The following is an 18,390-nucleotide window of genomic DNA, read 5'->3' on the forward strand; positions in this document are numbered from 1 at the left end:
CCACTAGCTTGGCATGACCTTTCATCTCTGGCCACTGGTTTCTGCCTCTGAAAACCTGAGCATTTAGGGCCAGGTGATCTCTAAGCCCATTATCTCTGACCTTTCCATAATTCCAAACTGGGCTGCCTATGGGCTGTGTGGCCCGAAGACTTTTCTCGCCTTCTCTCAGCCTTGGGTTTCTCTTCTGACAAACGATGAGGTCTGCCCTGAGGTGTCCCCTGGCTTTGTCACTCCATAAGCCTGTGATTCCCGATCATCTCTTTGTCTTGTTCTCTGCTGTCTCAGAGCCCAGGACACCGCCAGGCACACAGACAATATTCAAGAAAGTTGTGATTTACTAATTAATCTCAGGGCCCAGTTGGCAGTGAAAAGACTGAGATAAATCTACAACAGGATGGAGGTACCACTCTGATCTGGGCTCCTAAGGCCCAGGGACCTTCGGGGTGCAGACTAGCCAGGCCATTACCAACGGGAGGTTTCCTTCCTGCAGAGGGAAGTGGACAGAATGCAATCGACCGTGTTACCCACAGAGAATCCTGCCTGCAGAGAAAAAGGGCAATCTTCTAGTCTCAGAGATTGTCCCCACCTCTTTCTTAGTTCTGAATTCAGAGGGTGGGGAGATAATGACGGTGCCCATGGCAACGCCCAAAGGACCCTGGAGACTCTGGGTTTGTCTTCAACAAAGCCCCCAACCCTGCTGTCCTCAGGTGTGAGGCCCCTCAACCCTTCAGGGAGAGCCTGCATTCTACCAGGACGGCCTTGGGAAAATTAACAAGCTAGAATTCTGGTCACAGAATCCAAAGACGCAAATGAAGAGCTCATGGGTCTGGTGGCCACAGGAGAGGTTTTTTTGCCTGGAGTCAGGGCTTCTGCACGCAGCCCAGAAGACAAGACCTACAAACAAAGAGCTCAGCAACAGACTGGTTCTGAAAAAGCAAGACGAAAGGCTTGGACGGGATGAAGTCCAGGCTGTCGCCTCCTCTGACCACTGCCACGCACAGCACCAGCACCTGAGGCTAGAGTCCCACCGCCGGCGTGTGCTGCGAAGCAGCAGGGATGAATACCCCCAGGAGCAGCCTGCCACCAGCGGCAGATGGGAGTTGTTGTGCACCTGCCCAGCCCCCTCACCGCCACGGGCGAACTCTGAGTGTTTGCTTTCCGGTGTCCCAAGGGTCCTCAGTGAGACATGGGGGTGACTGGCTTGACCACGGTTCCCTTCACTTCCCTGGCTCCCATCCCCATTCCCCTACCTGAGCTTCCCGTGCTCACCTCCCAAATACACTGCCTGCACTCGGCTCCTTATCTCAGGGTCTGCTTCTGGGGAACCCAAACTGAGACCATGAGTCCAAGACAATTCTGATCATCACAGCATCCCCTATTAAGTCTCTCACGTTGCCACAACCTGCGGCCCTCATCTGGTCCCACAACTACACACGCACGTGCACACACACTCTGCCTCCACCCATCGCTTCTCTGAAACCCCCTCGCCTGAATCCCACTGCTTCAAGATCCAACTTAACGGATCAATGGATCAACCAACCCGAGCCTCTGGGAAAAGGCTCAAGGGCTGCCGGGTACTCCCAGAGCAGCACTCTGGGAACAGGGGCAGTTCCTGCTGGCTGCTTTGTTGGTAACCCTAAAGTGCATCTACCCAGGAGTCCTGGACCCAGAAGGAGCCCCGTATTTTGTAGCCTGGATGCAACGAGGCCTGGGAATAAGAAATGGGGTTTACGGGGTCGGGAGAGGGTTGTAGAAATGCAGGCATAAAATGAGCTTATAAACACCATGTCGACATGTCCTGGCTTCTCCTGAGCCTACAGGTTTATGTGGGAGAATAAGAAAGATCCAGCTGTAAAGTCCCTTGACATGGTTTTTAATTTCAGCTTTCATACCTAATTGCTGTGTGACCTTGACAACTCACTTACCTTCTCTGGTCTCAGCCTCTTCCTGCACTGAATCTCAAAGACCTGCTTCTGGGTCACTTAGGGCCACTGGCTGGCAGCTGAGTGAGCTCACTCCTTGCTCCACCCTCGGCCCCACCCTCAGCCTTCTCTGTGTCTACCCTGTGGCCTGATTCCAGAAAGGAGAGTAACGCCAGGCCTCACCACAGCACAGAACTTCAGCCTGCCTGGCATGCTCATGTATTTTGCTGGAAGGTAAACTGACCTCCCCAAGGTCACCATTTTACCAGAACACCAGAACCAAGCCCAGGTAGATGGGGCCACAAGAATTAGCTCCCTCCCCACCTCTGCCTTCCTGATGTCCCTCTCAGAGATGGAAAGAGTACCTCATTAAGAGCTTCTTAAGAATCACATAGGGAAAGTTTCAGGGCCAAGGAAATGTTCAAGTTCAGCTCAGAGGCCTCAGCTCCTGAATCTTTCTAACAAGAGGTTATGTTACAGCAAATTGAATTAAAGTCAGACAATGAGAAGAACTTCCCAAAAGCAAAGTACTAGAGATGTTGAGCAAACAGCGGTGCATTCCCCAGGTCTCATGTGGGTGTGGGCCTGCCAAGAGGCAGAAAGATGAGCTGGATCACCTCTGCAGTGCTCTCTGGCCCATGGCTTCTGGCATAGCCCCTTAGTTTCTGTTCCCCAAAACTCCACAGAGCTCTCCTGTGGCTGGTGCTGAAAGGAGCCACTTGCCAAAGGAGAGAGGTACCAACCAGCAGAAATCAACAACGTCATGAAGCATGAACAGGGCATGGGGTGGGGAGGAGGGAAGGAGAGTTCTGGCAGACAGGAAGCTGGGACCCCCATAGGAATGCTTGGGTGACCCCAAGCAAGTCTCTCCCCTGCTCTGGTCTTGGTCTTCTATAAACTCCCAGCTGGGCATCCTCAGAGCAGCCAGAGCCCCCCACCCCACCTTAGTGGGGCTGACAGGGTTGGGGGAGAAGGGGGAGGAGCACCGTGTTCACCCTCATCTAAATCCTCTCTCATTTCAAGAAACGCCAAGTGACTGTGAGGTGGAAATTTGTGGTAAACACTGCACACTACCTTCCCAATGTCCATTCTCCCCTTTTTTCTAACTAAACCCCGATACTGTCTCAGGCGAGAATGTGCCCTTCTCAGCCTCGCTTGCAGCTGAGAATGGCTCATGAGATGTAAGCAGAAGTCACTGGGAGGAGGTTTCTGGAAAAGTTCGTTAAAGGGAGCTGACTCAGCTGGTAGTCCTGCTCTTTCAAATGTCCCTCTCTTCTTCCACTTGGAATGAGTCATGATGGCTGAGCCCCAGCAGCCCTTGGGTGACTCTGAGGCAAAATGCTCGAAAGCAGGGGTTCCCAAACTTTGCTGCACATTGGAATCACCTAGGGATCCTTTAAAAAAAATGCTGATGCCTATTTCCCACTCCCAGATATTCTAATTTAATTGGTTTGAGGTATGACCTAGGCCTTGGGATTTTTAACACTCCTCAGGTAATTCTAACATGAAGCAAAGTTTGAGAACCAGTACTGTAAACAGAGCAGAGCAACACGCTGAAAGAAGCCTGGATCTCCAGTGACCAAGGAGCCACCACAGCAGCCGTGGACAGCCTACCTCTGAACTGCAGAAAGTCAGCTTGAACTTGGAGCCTCTGTCATCAGGCCTTTGTTTCTAGTAACAGAAAGAGATTCCTAACTCAGCAGCACAGCCCAGGGAACACCAACCAGCCTGATCCTGCCCTGAGGAGCCTCGCACTCGGAGCAGCGGGCGGGCACCGGACTTGGCATTAATTCAATTCAGCTTGAGTTCAAATCCTGACTCCACTACCTGCCACTGTAGGGCCTTTGGCAATCGCTCAAGCTTCTCCATCTGAAAAATGAGGGCCCTGGAAATGGGTGCATTCTCCCACTCCACTGCGAGCTCCGTGGGGCTGGTGGACTCCACCTCTGCAGCCACAGCGCCCCCCACCCTTCCAGATGCTTAGCAGGTACTCCTGAACTGTTTTCTTGGGTCACACTGAATTGCTACAGTGTAGCCCAGTTCTGAGGTTTTCGTTTATTTACAAACCAAATGGGGAAGACAATGAACAAAAGAGCCACATTTCAGAAAGGTAACAGGATTTGCCTATTGCAAATCAGTGAACGCATCACCTCCGGGAAGTCTCTTTCAATCTCTCCGGGTTTGGGACCGGAGATTCCCTGGTTGGAAGCAGAGAGAGAGAGGCCAGTTTCCCAAGCTCCTGACCTGGACCTTCCAGTTACCACTATTAAAACAGAAAGTCTCTGTAGTCTCCGTGTTCATAATTTTAAAAATAAAAAGTGTGTGTGTGTGTGTGTGTGTTTAAAGACCCCAGGGCCCACATGAGCCTGACTGAACCAAAGCTTGGGCAGTGACCCAGAAAACTCAGAAATGCCCTCAGAAAGCCCCAGGGAAGAAGACAGCTGTTAGGGCCTGACTCTTTCCGATGCACTGTCTACACCAGCTGTGCCTGAGAACCAACAGGAGAGCTCTTGCGACCACAGCTGCCTTGCCGCCACCTGCAGAGATCCTGATTCAGGAGGTCCTGGGCGCAGCTAGGCGTCTGTGGTTGAAAGTGGGCTCCGGGTGGTTCCGACAGGCCCCCGGGGTTCAAGAAGCACTTCTCTACACAGTTCCCAATCCTCCAGATAATCAAAGTCTATTTTGACTGAGTATCTGGGACTCAAAAGGAACCAGGAAGAGCCTGAGGTAGAATCTCCAAAGCAGGCTAAGTCACACCTGCCAAGTCACCCCCACCCCATACCTCCTCACCCACGCACTGAGGTCACTCACCCCTGCAGCCCCAGCTTCCCAGACCCACAGCCGCACCCGCCGGGGCTAGGCCTTCTGGGGGAGCTGCCATCAGCCTTCGCTGGCCTGCCACATCTCTCAAAAGCGCAGCCTGCACCTCCGACTTCCACATGCCTCCCACACCCGGGGCTCCCTGCCATCTGTCTGCCACCCCCTCTGCTCTTGTGAAACAGAGTCCCCATAGTTTGCCTGAGAGTTTACAAAGTGCTATCGCTTGGGCTCCTCTAACTCCAAGGGGTGGGTATGCCTGAACTAGTCTTTCAGATGGAGAAACTGAGGCTCAGCGAGGCGAGCTATTTGGTCTCTCAGAGGCAGCACGCTGCCCACCTGGCCCTCCAACCCAAGGTCTGCCCACCTGCATCCAGTCCTCCTTCCTGTCTGCCCTTGCCATTTGGAGACTGACCCACGTGCCCGCAGCACTGGCTTTGCCCCAGGGGGTGTCAGAGGCGCAGACTCGACCTAGCCTAGGCCCGCTGATCAGATCTGCCTCCTCCACCGCCTCAGATGCCCTTCCTCCCTCAGACTCGTCCTCCCCCTGGCTTTCCAGTCCCTGTTCCCTTGCAGGTCTCCTCCTCCCTCCCTGAGGCCACCTGCTCTGTCTTGTCTTTCTCCTCCCACCCCAGGGTGCTGGTCCCAGCCAGTGTCCTCTCTCACTCCGCCCATTCTTTCCTGGCAATTTCATTCCACTTCCTGGCTTCAGCTGCGTGCACACAAACCCAGATGTGCAAACCTGCCTCTTCAGAGCAGATCTGTGTCCTGAGCACCAACATCCACTCCACCAGCCCCGACAACATCTCTCCCAGACATCTCACACCAGAGCCCCACGAAGTTCCAAATGCACTGGCATTGCCATGAAGATAAAGCTACTTCTTGTGGCCTCAGTGCAGGCACGATGGTCTCCATCTAACCCACAGATAAGCCACCCTTAGGAAGCAGATGGAACTCGAGCTCTCAGAGCTGGTGCAAGCTGAGCTGGGGTCCAGACCCGGGTTTCTCACCAGAAGTCCGGGCTCTGAACTGCTTCACTGCACCGCCCCAGACCTGTCGGGCCTCCTGTGCCTTTCGCTCTCCCTCGATGCCGTGGTGTGCCAAGCCTCCCAGCTCCAAACCTCAGGGCCATTTTCAGCTCCTACCCCTTGACTGAGCTCTTCCTGAAGCACATTTAGGACCTATAGATTGTACAGTCTCATTTCTCACCTTCTGCAAGAGTCTCTAACTGGCTTTCTTCGCCCATACCCAATGCCCTACAGTCTATTTTCCACATGGCAGCCAGCAGGATTCTATTAAAAAGGTGGCAGTTCATGTCCCTCCTCTGCTCAAAACCCTCCCGTGGCTCCTCACCTTACTCAGAATATAAGCCAAAGTCCCTGCAGAGCCTTACACTGTCCTTACAGAGCCTTCCACAGTCTGGTCCCAGCAGCTCTCCCCGTGGCTGCCTCCGCTCCAGCCTCCTCCTTGTGGCTAAACAAGCTACCCCAGGACCTTTGCACTGATTATTCTGCCTAGAATACACTTCCTGCAGACACCCACCCAGCTTTCTCTCTCTTCCCCAGGCATCTTCAGGTCTCTGTTCCGGGGCATCTACTCAAGGAGGCCTCCCCCAACCACAGTATATGAATTTGAACCGCAGTCTGCCACTCCTTGTCCCTTGGGTGTTTTACCACTTTTTCATAGAACTCTTCATCATGGGATACATTATATACTTATTTATTGACCTGCTTATTGCCTGTCTCCCCTTAATATGAACATAAACTCAGAGCAAGAATTTGTTTTTTCCCAAATATCTCAAGATATAGAATCTTCACTCACATATTCGTGGAATGACTGCAGTTCTTGTACCCAGTCCCTCCTGTCCACTCTCATGGCCCCCCCCACCCTGGACCACATTCTCACCACATCTTCCCTGGACAGCTGCAGGACCTCCTGGCCAGCCACCCAGCCTGAAGTACAGCTCACATCGGCCCATTTCCCTGCTTACGGCTCTCCCAACAGCTCCTCCCAAACCCAGGCCTCCAGCCTCCTCCCCCACAAGCAAAGGCTTTGCCATCAGCAGATCTGGGTTTAAGCCCAGCTCTGCCACTTGGACAAGGAACTTCATCTTCCTGAGCCCTCAGTTTACTGGTCGGTACATCAGGTCATGAATGGCTCTCGCGGGGATTGTGGTGAGGGTGGACAAAGACGGTGCTCATTCATGAGCTCTGCTTGGCAGTCAACGTTAGTGATTTTGATTGCTGTGCCTTTACTGTTCCAGCTCCAACTGTCTCGATTCCCTTTCAACCTTGCTGCAGCCCAGCAGAGTGACACTGCTCCCCATACGCTCTCAGGTTCTTTCTCCTCTGTGCCTTTGCCTCCTCCAGGGACGCCTTTCTCAGTCCTTTCTTCTCTTTGTCAAGGACAGTTCAAGTGCCTCTTCCCCACAAGGCCTTGTAATCTCCCTTCCCTTCGAATTCCCACAGTCTTTTACCTGCCGTTGTCACAGTGCATTTATTAAGATCTTCCGGGAACCAACACGTGGTCTGTGAGTTCCCCACCTTCCCCTCGAGGGCAGAGCCTCCACCTTGTTCATCTTGGTGCCCAGTCAGTAGTCCAAACAGGGCCTTGCTCAAGGGATATACTAGATGGATATTCATTGAACGGTGAGGGCCACACCATACAGCTTTCCTGCCCCCAAATCAGAAGATCCACTGGGCTGGAGTCTCAGAACCACTCCTGACCAGCTGTGTGACCAGCTGCGTTTCCTCATCTGTAAAATGGGGGCAACAGGACCTGCTCTGCCGACCTCTCATAAGGTTATGTAAGCAATGGGGGGAGGCATGGAAATGCTTGGTAAGGCATGTGGCACTTATGCACCTATCCAGGATTGTTGTTATAACCAATGATTCTCCCTGAAAAGTTTGTTCCTCTTTGCACAAAAAGATGCCAGAAAGAACCATCACTAAAGGCATGGCAGGATGTCAAGTGAATTTTACCTTCTTCCTTATATTTTTATATATTCTCTGATTGTTTTGCAAAGAGCACCTGTTAGTCATAGACCTGGGGAAAGGGAGATTTCATTGTTTTGTTTTGTTTTTTTAAAAAAGGGATTCACATCTTTGAGTTAGGTGTTACCTTTGCCTCCGTATCAGCATTTAAATGCAATAGAGGCCCCTTAGCAGCAAGTACCTGCCATCAGCAGATACAAAGCAAGGTCTTCTACGAAGGTGGGGAAGATGCAAGGCAGGGGCCACACCCCAGGTTCACAAAGAGGCAACGCTGGCAGGGCATGAGACTGCTCTGCACACAGCCCTACCTGGGCTAGAGCGCAGGGAGCTGAGCCCCCCACCATCCGCCTGCCCCCGCCCCCCAGGGCTTTCTGTTGGCCTAGGGGAAAGAAATGTGAATTTGGCCACAAGTGAATGCCCTGGGACATTGGGAGGGGAAACAGGAGAGCTGGAGGGAGGCAAGGAGCTGCAGAAGGCCTAAGGCGCCCCCCTGGGATCCCAGGCTAAGATATTAGAGTAAGTAGTCTCATCCTCCTTGAGTCTTGAGGCCAAGGAAACCTAGGAAAAGCAATAAGCAATGTGGCGGCCAAGGCCGCCCCCTCCTGGCCACATCTGGAGTGGCAGTGCCCGGTGCACAGGGCTGGGTCCCCAGGCACACACCCCGGAACGGGGGTTTGGTCAGACTTTGAACAAAGGCAGGTAGCAGAGGGGCAAGGCTCTTCCAAGACTGAAAGGCCCAAGGTTCCATCTCCCAGGTCCCCTGTCTTTGCTGAGTGGGACATCTTCTGCCCCAAGCTCCACAAGCCCAGCTGCAAGGCAGGAGTGAGGATGGGGAGGAAGGCAGAACTGGAGGCAGTGTGCGGAGGGTGTGCAGTGGAGAGGAGGGTGCGCCACACTGCTGCCTCGGTCTCACTCCTCCCAGGCCCGCCTGTGCCTCCTGGGCAGCCAGAGAAGCCACGGCTGCTACCACTGCCCGGATTTCCACTCCCGCACCCAGGTATTGATTTCCTGCATCATTCATTTGCCGGCCTTGGCTGCTGTGATTAGCTCCCTCCATTCTCCCTATGGAGCCCCCCGCCCGTCCCTCCATGTTCCAGAAAAGCAGAGCTAATACCAGGCTTTAAATGAGGCTTTGCCACCCAGCCCCAGCAGCTCACAGCCAAGCCTGACCAATTACAAGTAGGCCCTTGGTGTGTCCGCAGCCAGCCTCGTCAAGGGTGCTTTCCTGACTAATAAAATCCTCTCTAACCACCCCTGCCACCCCCCAGAATCCCACCAGCCAGGAAGCACAGATTCATAAAATGAAAGACCTTGCAGATCTTGACCCTATGGGGGCTCTTTGCTCTGACTCTAGATTTGGAGAGCCCTCGGGCAGGCCCAGCAGCCAACATCCATTGAGGGGGTATACAGACAATGCTGGTACAGCAAATAAAGCATCCTGGACTGGGGGACACAAGGCCCTCTCCCTCACGCAGTTGCTATAACTGAGAAGGAAGGAAGGACAGAGGCATGGACTTCTTGAGGACATTTAGAAAACCCTAAGCTCTCTGTTAGCCTCTGTAGGGTACCAGAGTTTCCCGATGCGATGCCTTCTCCAGGGGGAGAGTCCAACCTGACAGGCAGTTTCAAGACACAGGGTAGAAACTCCCGTGAAAACCCCAAGAGTGTCCACATCTAGACGAACACCCAGAAGATGGCACTGGGAGACACATTTCCTGAAATTCCTTCTCCGCACTCCTCAGAGCAAGGGAAAAAACCCTGACTTGGTGATAATTCTGTAAGCTATGTTGCTCTTGTCAAATTATTCAACATCTGTCTTCATGTTCCCACAAAAATTAGCATAGGATAGTAGTTTCTGATGACACCTTTGGTGAAATATTTTGACTTCCACCAGTAAGTTGCAAACAACCTGTCTTAAGGATAATGTCAATTCCCACTCCTGAATATTAAATAATCCAGGGATTAGTGTTGTGCTTTTGTAAGGGAGAGGAATGCCTTTCACCTGCCCCTGGCTGGAAGTCCGGCAGCTACGGGAGGAAATGAGGAAGCCAGGGGAGGCAGTTTCTGATGCTATCCTCACAAAGGATACTCCTCCTTCAATGGGCTACTGCCTTTGCCCAGAACCAGGCCTCTAGGGCCAGCCCACCACCCTGGGCTGCCAGAAAGCCATTTATAAGATCCACCCAGGAGATTGGGAGGCGAAGAGGAAAGAGGGAACCAGCTCCAAATGGACCATCTGGTCTAGTACTCGGCTGTTGTAGCATCTGTGCCCCAAAGAAAAGCGAAGCCACCTGGCCAGGCTGAGAGTCTTCCCCAGTCCTATTGCAGACAGCTCAGCTCAGAGCCGGCAAGAGGGCCCTCAGAGGGAAGCCTGGCATAGGGCTCCCGGCCACTGCCTTCTACCAGCCTCAGCAGAGACTCTCACAGCTCAGGGCAGACTCTGATGGGTCTGCCCTCCACATCCTGCTCTTCCCGCTTCAATTCAGCTTCCAGGTTTACTAATCTGCCCCTCCCTCAGCCACACTGTTCTGGGGCAGGGGGAGAAGAGGCTGAGGGTTCCCTCTCTAGGGCACACTCTTATGCTTCTTTGTGTGTGTGTGTGTGTGTGTGTGTGTGTGTGTGTGTGTGTTTTGAGTAAAAACTGCCTCCATCCTCACTGCCAGGACAGCACTGGGCTCCCAGCCTCTTCTCTCTTCTCCCTTAGGTCCCCTACAGCTGCCGACCTAAGACTCCATGATGCACCCAAACCAAAGACCCTCAAAGAATGCCAAACTACCCTGCTGCAAACCATCTTAGACAGACTTCTTGGAAAGAAAGAATTTGAAGAATCATTTCTTCAAACTCCCCCTAAACCATGGCCCTATATTTTTGCAACAAATATTTGCTGAGCTCCTGCTAGGTACAGGCGCCATGCTGGGTGCTAGTATATAGTGAGGACACTAGTGACCATTTCACCCCACATTCTACTCTTTCTCAAGCTGCTTCACCTGCTTTGGGGATAGAGGGAAAGTGGGGGAGGGAGCAGAAAGCCAGCTCTCTGCATTATTCCTTACCCTAGACCCAGCCCTACACTGGTTCTTCCTTCTGCTGTATCTGGTCAAAGCTTCTAGCATCACAATGAACTCAGTAGGCTCTTGCCATCCTCCTCCTCATACTAGATCTTTTTGCTCTCTCTCCATCCACCTCCATAAAGACGTTCTACCCAGCAAACCCCCTGACTCCCCAGTCATCTCTGGAGCCACACTCTCAAAGGGCAGTTGGAAAGAATGCTACCCAAGAGCCCAAGGTTGGCCCCAGTGCACACGACCCACCTTACTTACTCTGAGTGAGAGCAGCATGGACCCAGGCACATGGAAAGGAGGAAATATCAGCCAGTATGGCTGAGTGGATTGAGCTGTGGCCTGGGAACCAAAAGGTCACCAGTTCGGCCAGGTCCTCAGTTGGGAGCATGCAAGAGGCAACAGAGCGATGTTTTTCTCACACATCAGTGTTTCACTCTCTCCTTCTCTCCCTTCCTTCCTCTCTCTCTAAAAATAAATAAATAAAATCTTTGTAAAAGTACTCTGAAATCAGGGTCTGCAGAGACCATTGCACTTATCTCCCACTCCTTGCCCTCACTGATGGGTTTTCCAGGCTAGACTCAGGGGTGCTTCCTTGAGATGGGCCCCCATGCAGCCCTGGAGAAGGCTGGAGAAGGTGGAGGAGGGAGTGGAGAAGAAGGATGGCCAGGAGATGGGCTTGCCAGATCCACCCAAGAGCACTCAGAGGGAGGACAAGGCGGAGGACCCCAGCAAACAGAAGGGCTCTCAGTCACTCGCCAGAGCCTAGTGGGGTGTGATGAGAAAGAAGTAAAGGCCTGATGGATGTCCCTCTTAGGCTGCCTCTTAAGGAGAGAGTGAGGCTGTAGGGAAATCTTGGGCGGGGGGGGGAGGAAAAGGGCACTCCCCACCCTACCCCCCATCCCTGATGTCTTCCCTTACACTGGGGAGGCTGAGGCCTCTGGAACCAGTTCAGTAGCCTCCTGCCAATAAGCCAGCCTCTCTTCAGTCCCTGCTACATTCTTCCTCCTTTCCTTTTCTGGCCCATCTGAAGGGCCAGGCAGTAAAAGACACACAAACTAATTAAGAAGCAGAGTTTGGCCAGATGCCTGGGCCAGCCTCCTCAGGGAATTAAGCCCAAGCCAGCCAGCAAGTCACCTTCCAGAAACCCCTCAGGGCACCCCTCCCTCTTGTGAGGTACCCCCAGAAGGAAGCATTTCGAATCTGCACCTGAGGCTGGCAGCCAAAACAGTGAGAGGAGGGACAAATCCTCTGACCCTCACCAACAGGACAGGCAAACTCTCCCCTGATCTGAAGGCAAGTAAGTAGGCCCTCAAGCTCAGAGAAAGAAAGAGAATCCGTCCCACTCCAGCTACACATCATTAAAAAGTGGCCTACACATCACTAAAAAGTGGCCTACACAGACCACCCAGCAGTCAGAAGGCAAAGTACGGGCCACTGGGCCCAGAGACTGACTTTTTGTGTTGTGGGGTCGGGGCATTTCGGGCAATAGAACTCGGAGGAAGGGTCCCTGAGAAGGCTGATGCCTGCTCTCCGGGCCTTTCCCAGGGAAAACACACGGGAGAAAAAGGAGAAGGGGTAACTGGAGTCCCCTTGGAGCCCTGGAGTGAGGCGTGGGGATGCGGGAGCAAAGCTGCGGGGCAGGAGGCAGAGTTTGGACATGTAGCGGCTGGGTGCGTGACGAATATGCGTTTCCTGGGGACGGTAGCTGAGTGTGTGTGTGTGTGTGTGTGTGTGTGTGTGTGTGTGTGTGTGTACACGGAGAAGGAAGGTGGGGCTGGGTTTTCGTAGATGGATACCGGGAGCAGGAAGAACTGGCTCGGGAGAAGTCCGAAAAGGGATGATGGGGTTTTCGGCGCCGGATCCAGGGGATATGGCATCCACCCGAGCTGTCAAGAAGCGAGTAAAAGAAGCGAAGCCTCCCCGATATCCGGGAAGGCAGCCTGCGGCTCGGCGGCTGTGCCAGCAGTCAGCTCTCCCGCAAGCCGCACGCAACTCCGGGTTGCGCATCGCTCAGCTTCCACTCCGGAGGCCAAACCAGGGTAGAACCAGGTTTCGGTTCAAGTGTCTGCCCCAGCCCCCGGGCTGGGGTCTGTCGGGATCTCGGAAGCCGACTGGGTGCTCTCCAGGGTTATGAGTCCCTCCCGCCCCTGACAGGGTTTGAGAAAGCGGGTACCTCCCCCTGGCATCGCCAGCTTCACGCCAGACCCTAGCCCGGTCTCCACGCTCCAAAGCAGCTAGCTCGATCTCCTTGAGCCCGGGAAAAAGGGCGGGGATCCCGGAAACCACTCCAGAGTGCGAGCCGGGGTCCCCCACCAAACCCCGGCGGCGCGCACTTTGCGCTTCTTGCAAAGTTTCCGCTCGGTGCTAAGCCAGCGTGCAGCGGGACTCGGGCTCTTACCGTAGACTCCTTGTCCTCGGCAGTGGAAGGGGATCAGCGTCAGAAGTAGAAGGCAGGTCACCTCCATGTTCACGACCGGTGCTTCATCCCCGCGAGGCGGCGCAGCCAGAGAGGCGGCGGGGGGCGCATCCGCCGGGGCTCCGCGATGCCCCCTGCCTCTTTCCCTTCTTCGAGAGGCCACGGAGGGAGCGGCTGCGGCGACGGAAACCAGGAAACTGAGGCGGCGGCGGCGGCGGCTACCCGGGTTTCTCCTCCAGCGGGGCCGCTGCCCGGGTGAGAATACAGGGGGCGCTGGCCCGGCCCCGGGTGCCTCCGCGCGCCCGGCGCAGCGACCTGCGCCCAGGCGGGAGGAGCGCGGCCGCCGAGTCTTCCGGAGTCCCCAGGGCTTTCCCCTCAGGGTACTGGGCGCCAGACACCCACTGCGTCGTCTGCGGCGCTTCGATCCAACAGGCCAGGGACCGCTGATAAACTTGTTTTTTCCACCCAGGGGACGCCCCTCCGCTGAGCCGGGCGGGGAGGCCGAGTCTCCGCGCGGGTTAGTCCGCGGTCTCCAGTCCTTCGGCGTGTGCTCTGGGCTCAAGGGCCCGATCCAAAGGGGGCGAGCTGGGCTCCCTCCTGGGGGGCCCAGCCCTGGCTCTCCCGGGCGGAGGAGCAGCGTGGGCTGGGCTCGGCCACGAAGAGAGAGCCGCGGGGCCCCGGGTCCACGAAGTTGGCTGAACCGCCAAGGAACCCCGGGGAGGAGTCGCGCCTGGTCGCCCCACGGGAACCTGGAGAGCAATTCCGATGAAGAAAGACCCCAGAAAGAGGGGAAAGGAGGAAAGTTTGAGTCGTTTGAAAAATACTCGCGCTCTCGCCGAGGCCGGAGCTGCAGCGCCGGCGCCTCTCGCCGCCTCCGCTCGCCGCGCTCCGCTCCCGCGGTCCGGCGGCGGCAGTGATGCTCCCGGGATCCGCGCTCTCCGGGGAGCGGGTCTGCGCCGTGCCCCAAGTTGATCGTCCCCGCCCCCGCCCGGCGGCCTCTGCCGGCGGGGGCCCACTGCGGGCGGGGTCAGGCCGGGCTCCCGGGCGCGGCGGCCGCTGGGCTCCCCGCCGCGGGAGCTCTCCGCACGTTCCGCAACTTGGGCTTCACTGTGCTGCTTTTTCCCCACTCCGAGCTTTTCATTCTGCGCCTCCCCCTCCTCCTTCCTTCCCTCCTCCCTTCTCCTCGCGTCTCCGCGTTCGGGCTCTCGCTCTCCCACCCTTTGTCGCTCGCTCTCCTGTTTGATTCCCCTCCAGTTAAAGAAAAAAAAAAAAAAAAGGAGCCAATTAAAGGCAGCCCTGCTCGCCCGGTCCAGCCTCTGTCCAATTTCCTCGCCTCCCCCAGGACCAATTAGAGAAAACAAAACAGGGATGGGGGAAGCAGACTGCCTGCTCGCTCGCTCGCTCTCCCCCTCTACGCCCCCCTCTCTGCCCCTCCTCCATCTCTCCCTCTCTCTGCCCCCCGCCCCCCGCCCGCACCCCCGGCGGGAAAATGTCAGAAAGCAGAAATGGATCCATCTATCCCGAGGACAGTGGCGGAGGGACGTGGGTTTCGGCGCGGGCTCCGTAGCCGCGCGCTCGCACACTCGCTCTGCACCCGCCCTTGCAAACCCAGACCGGCTGCCCGAGCCGAGTGCACCGATCCCAGTGCGCTCGCAGGGCAAAAACAGCCGCTCCCCCCGGGGACCCAAGCCAACGGGGCGCCGCACACTTTGTAAAGGTTTTGCACTTTTGGGAGCGAGACTGAAGCGGGGGTCGGAGGCGAAGGCCGGGGCGCCCGCGGTTTCCCTGGCGCGCGAGCCGGCTTGCTGCTGTCGTCTGCAGGGCTGTGCGTGCAGCCCCGGAGTTCCTCCGCCCCGGCCGAGCCCCCGCCCCTTCCCAGGCTGCTACAGCCTCTCCCGGCGTAGGGCGTGGGGGCCACCGCCTGGCCGCAGGCTGAGCCGCTGGCTGAGAGGGCATGCTTAGAGCTTCTGCCTTTGCCGCGGCCCACAGGTTGCCAACAGGTTTGTCCGCAGAGCCCCAATGCTAGAGCTAGCTCGGGCCATCCCCATGATCCTCAGCTCGCCCCTTTCGCCATCCAGCCTCCCCTCAGTACCTCAGGCGTCCCCAACCGCCCCAGGGGCGCACTCCCTTCCGGCAGCTGAGCTCGGGGCCCGCTCCAGTTGCTGGGGTCTGGCACTCCGGGACTCCGCTACTTCAACCGGGCCCTCCTGGAGCAGGGGCGGGGAGAGCGCTCCCCTCAAACGCCAGCGCGGAGGAGTGTGGACTGGGAATCGAGGTGGGAGGCCACCCCCTGGTCTCCGACCGTGTCCACCTACCGGGGTTCTGCTAATCTCACCTGCTCCACCTGTCGCCGTTATTTATCTCGGTCTGTGCGCAGGTATTGTATTAGGGCGACGGGTGGGATCGCCGGCAACCGCAGCAGCTACCAAGCGTGAAGATTATCAGCCTTCGACCCCCAACCCCCGGAACCCTCAGTGTCTTGGCTGTGATACTGGTTCCACGACTGTGCATTTGTCAAAACTCAAGGAACTGTACACCAAAAAATTGTTATTTTCGTATGTAAATTAAAACACAAATTTTTAAAAATAGTAGTAATTACCACTCGTTCCCCAGGCCCATTTCCTGCCGGACCCCTTCCCCCTTGACCGTCCAGGGGCTCACTCCGACAAAAGTACGTGCCCCCAACTGCGGAGGCAGGAGTAGGAGGTGTTGGACGAAATTCCAGGCGGCATTGGAGGGGTGCCATCAGCACCCCTGAAACCTAAGCTCCCCTTCTGTCCATGTCGGGAAGTCCGAAAACATCTGAAGAATCCTATTCTCCGTTGCGGGAGGTGCAATTAAGTGCAATCACCTCCACCTAATTGCACCTCCCTCATCCCCTCCCCCCTTTTCTCTCGCCTCACTTTCCTGTGAGTCCGAGGCTGGGTAAGGGGACCCATACCCATCAGATGCCAGCTGAAGATTTATTAAATGAATGAATGAGTGATGCCCATCAGAGGCCGGATACCACTAACCTAGAATACCCTTTGTACTCCCCACCCCTCAGCCACTATCGGACAGAAAAATCCATTTTCTGCCTCCGCAGAGATACAGGGGTATACAGCCTCTTCGAGCCCACCTCCCCCACCCAGTCTGAAAAGGAAGTGGGACCCACTAAAGGTGCAATGATGAGTAGCTTCTTTTATTGTCATCTTCTTCCTATATTTAAAAATTCCTAGAAATGCTCACCTTTTTCGGGAAGCTTTCAGGGAGCCATCACGGTGATTGCCGCCCTCCTTGGCTTTGCCCATTCTGAGTTGAATGAGCTGTTACCCAAGTCACAGGAAACTGCTTTACTGTTTCCCAATTAGCTAGTCCAACCCCAACAGCAGTTAATTGTTCTTCTGTGCCTTTGGGGTGCATGGGAGGGGACAGGGAACCCCACTGACTCAGCTGACATTCTCTTGAGTTTGTTATCTCAGAGCACCTACACTGGCCTGGAGGAGAAAGAAGACCCTGATGAGGAGGCACTGGGAAGAGGGGAGAGCTGAAGGCCAAATTGCAGCCAAGCTGGGATTGAACATTTGCTGTAGCTAATCCACTTGTGAATATGCTGCAGCTAATTGTATGCAGTGTAAATACCTTGACAGCCTGTTTGCTGTGTCTGTAAATTCAGTCATCTCATCCCCCGAGTGTGCCCCGCCTGCTGCTTCTGCGCCAGAGCCCTCTGTCTGACACTGCGAGGCAACGAGGAGAAGGAAAAGAACAGTAGCCTTGGGAGCCATCAGTCCTGCCCGCCAGTCCTAACCTCTCTAGGCCTCAGTTTCCCCAGCTGCAAAGTTGGTAGGATCCCAACTTCTCAGAGTGGTTGGGAGATGTAATAATAGCTGACACCACATGCCAGGCACTATTCTAAGCCCTTTATGTGTATTAAGTATTTAATCCTCATTACAACTATGTGAGATAGGGCTGTTATTCTGAGAATAACAAGGATTTAGTGACTCCTGCAGCTGCCAAAGGCCTCACTGGGCTTTGACCTAGGCAGCTTGGCTCTGCGACCTTGCTCTTTCCCGCTGTTCTCTGCTAAAGAGACGTAAGGGCTTATGTGCCTAGTAAGTGTTATTTACAAGAAATGTTTTCTGTTCTCTTCACACACAGAGGACAACTGTCTGAACCCTAGATTGGGCCGTTGGGGGTTGGGGGACGGCGGGCACAGAGAGCTAGACCACTGGACCTGAGCACGCTGAGGTCTGAGGCCTGGAGGCTCAGTGGTCAGCACCCAACTGCTGGTTCTTGCGCTGCACCGGAGATGCTCCAAGAAAAATCCCATTATTTTTCCTAGAGAAAGTACAGCCCTTGGGCTCCAAGAAGGCTCCGGAACTAGCTGCTGACTGAGGGGGATGGGGAGTGTGACAGGCCGCAGAACCAGGAGCCCGACCTTGGTGCAGCAGGGCAGCTGGGGGCTTTTGTTGTGAGAGTGTGTTGCTAGAAAGCTCCCCCATCTCCTCCGCCTCTTGCTCGCTCACCCCCAGCAAGTCAGGGCCTGGAAGAGGGAGGGAGGAAGAAAGGAAGAGTCTTTCAGGGGATGTTGTCTTCGCCTTGCAAGGGAAATTGTCTCTGAAAATCATACAGTGGCAAGTATCGATTCAATCTGAGGGCAAGACACCTTCCGGTCAGGTGCGGGGGGAAAGCTGGCTGGGAGGGGATGAGCAATGGGGAGAGTTATGACCCTGCTGAAAGACTGGTTTATTAAATCGGGGTCTAACAAATAGCCAATTAATTCTTCCAGCTGGTAATTAGTAAGCAGTTAACTCCTGTTATAAATTGTGCTGCTGCTCAAGACTAGTGATAATGCAATCCATGATGACACCTTTGGGGAGGAGGGGTCTCAAAGACTTTTGTGGCCTAGGGTCTGTAGCCTGCCCCCCCCCATACCCTCAGCAGGCCCTCCCCCAGTGGAGTGCTGGCTCTAGGAGAGCAAGGATCCTGTCTGTATGTTCACCATCCATTCATTTAACAAATGTTTAATGGGTTCCTACTACATGCCAGGCACTACCCTAGGCACTGCAGGTTCAATGTGAGCAAAACAGACAAGAACCCCTGCCTTTTTGGCAGTTATGTTCTAGTGAAGAGAAAAACAATAGACTAAATAAGGAAAATAAACAGTATTTAGATGGTAAAGACAATATTAAAGCTAAGAG

The 18,390-nt window shown here is 55.0% G+C and overlaps 1 protein-coding gene across 3 annotated transcripts in view; it reads right to left on the minus strand.

The window, feature by feature from the left end:
- MDGA1 (MAM domain containing glycosylphosphatidylinositol anchor 1) overlaps positions 1-14,318 on the minus strand; it is a 56,251-nt gene extending 41,933 nt beyond the window's left edge. For 2 of the 3 annotated variants that reach the window (XM_045843283.1, XM_045843282.1), the window contains exon 1: positions 13,193-14,187. In XM_045843283.1, the coding sequence (XP_045699239.1) occupies positions 13,193-13,259 (67 nt within the window). In that variant the 5' untranslated portion in view covers positions 13,260-14,187. Of the gene's footprint in view, positions 1-13,192 lie in introns of all 3 variants that reach the window. The other variant, XM_045843284.1, reaches the window with a different exon arrangement.
- Positions 14,319-18,390: the final 4,072 nt, after the last annotated feature.

This window comes from Phyllostomus hastatus, unplaced genomic scaffold (assembly GCF_019186645.2).
Source record: "Phyllostomus hastatus isolate PE091 unplaced genomic scaffold, TTU_PhHast_1.1 phas_contig_40, whole genome shotgun sequence".
Classification (NCBI taxonomy): Eukaryota; Metazoa; Chordata; class Mammalia; order Chiroptera; family Phyllostomidae; genus Phyllostomus; species Phyllostomus hastatus.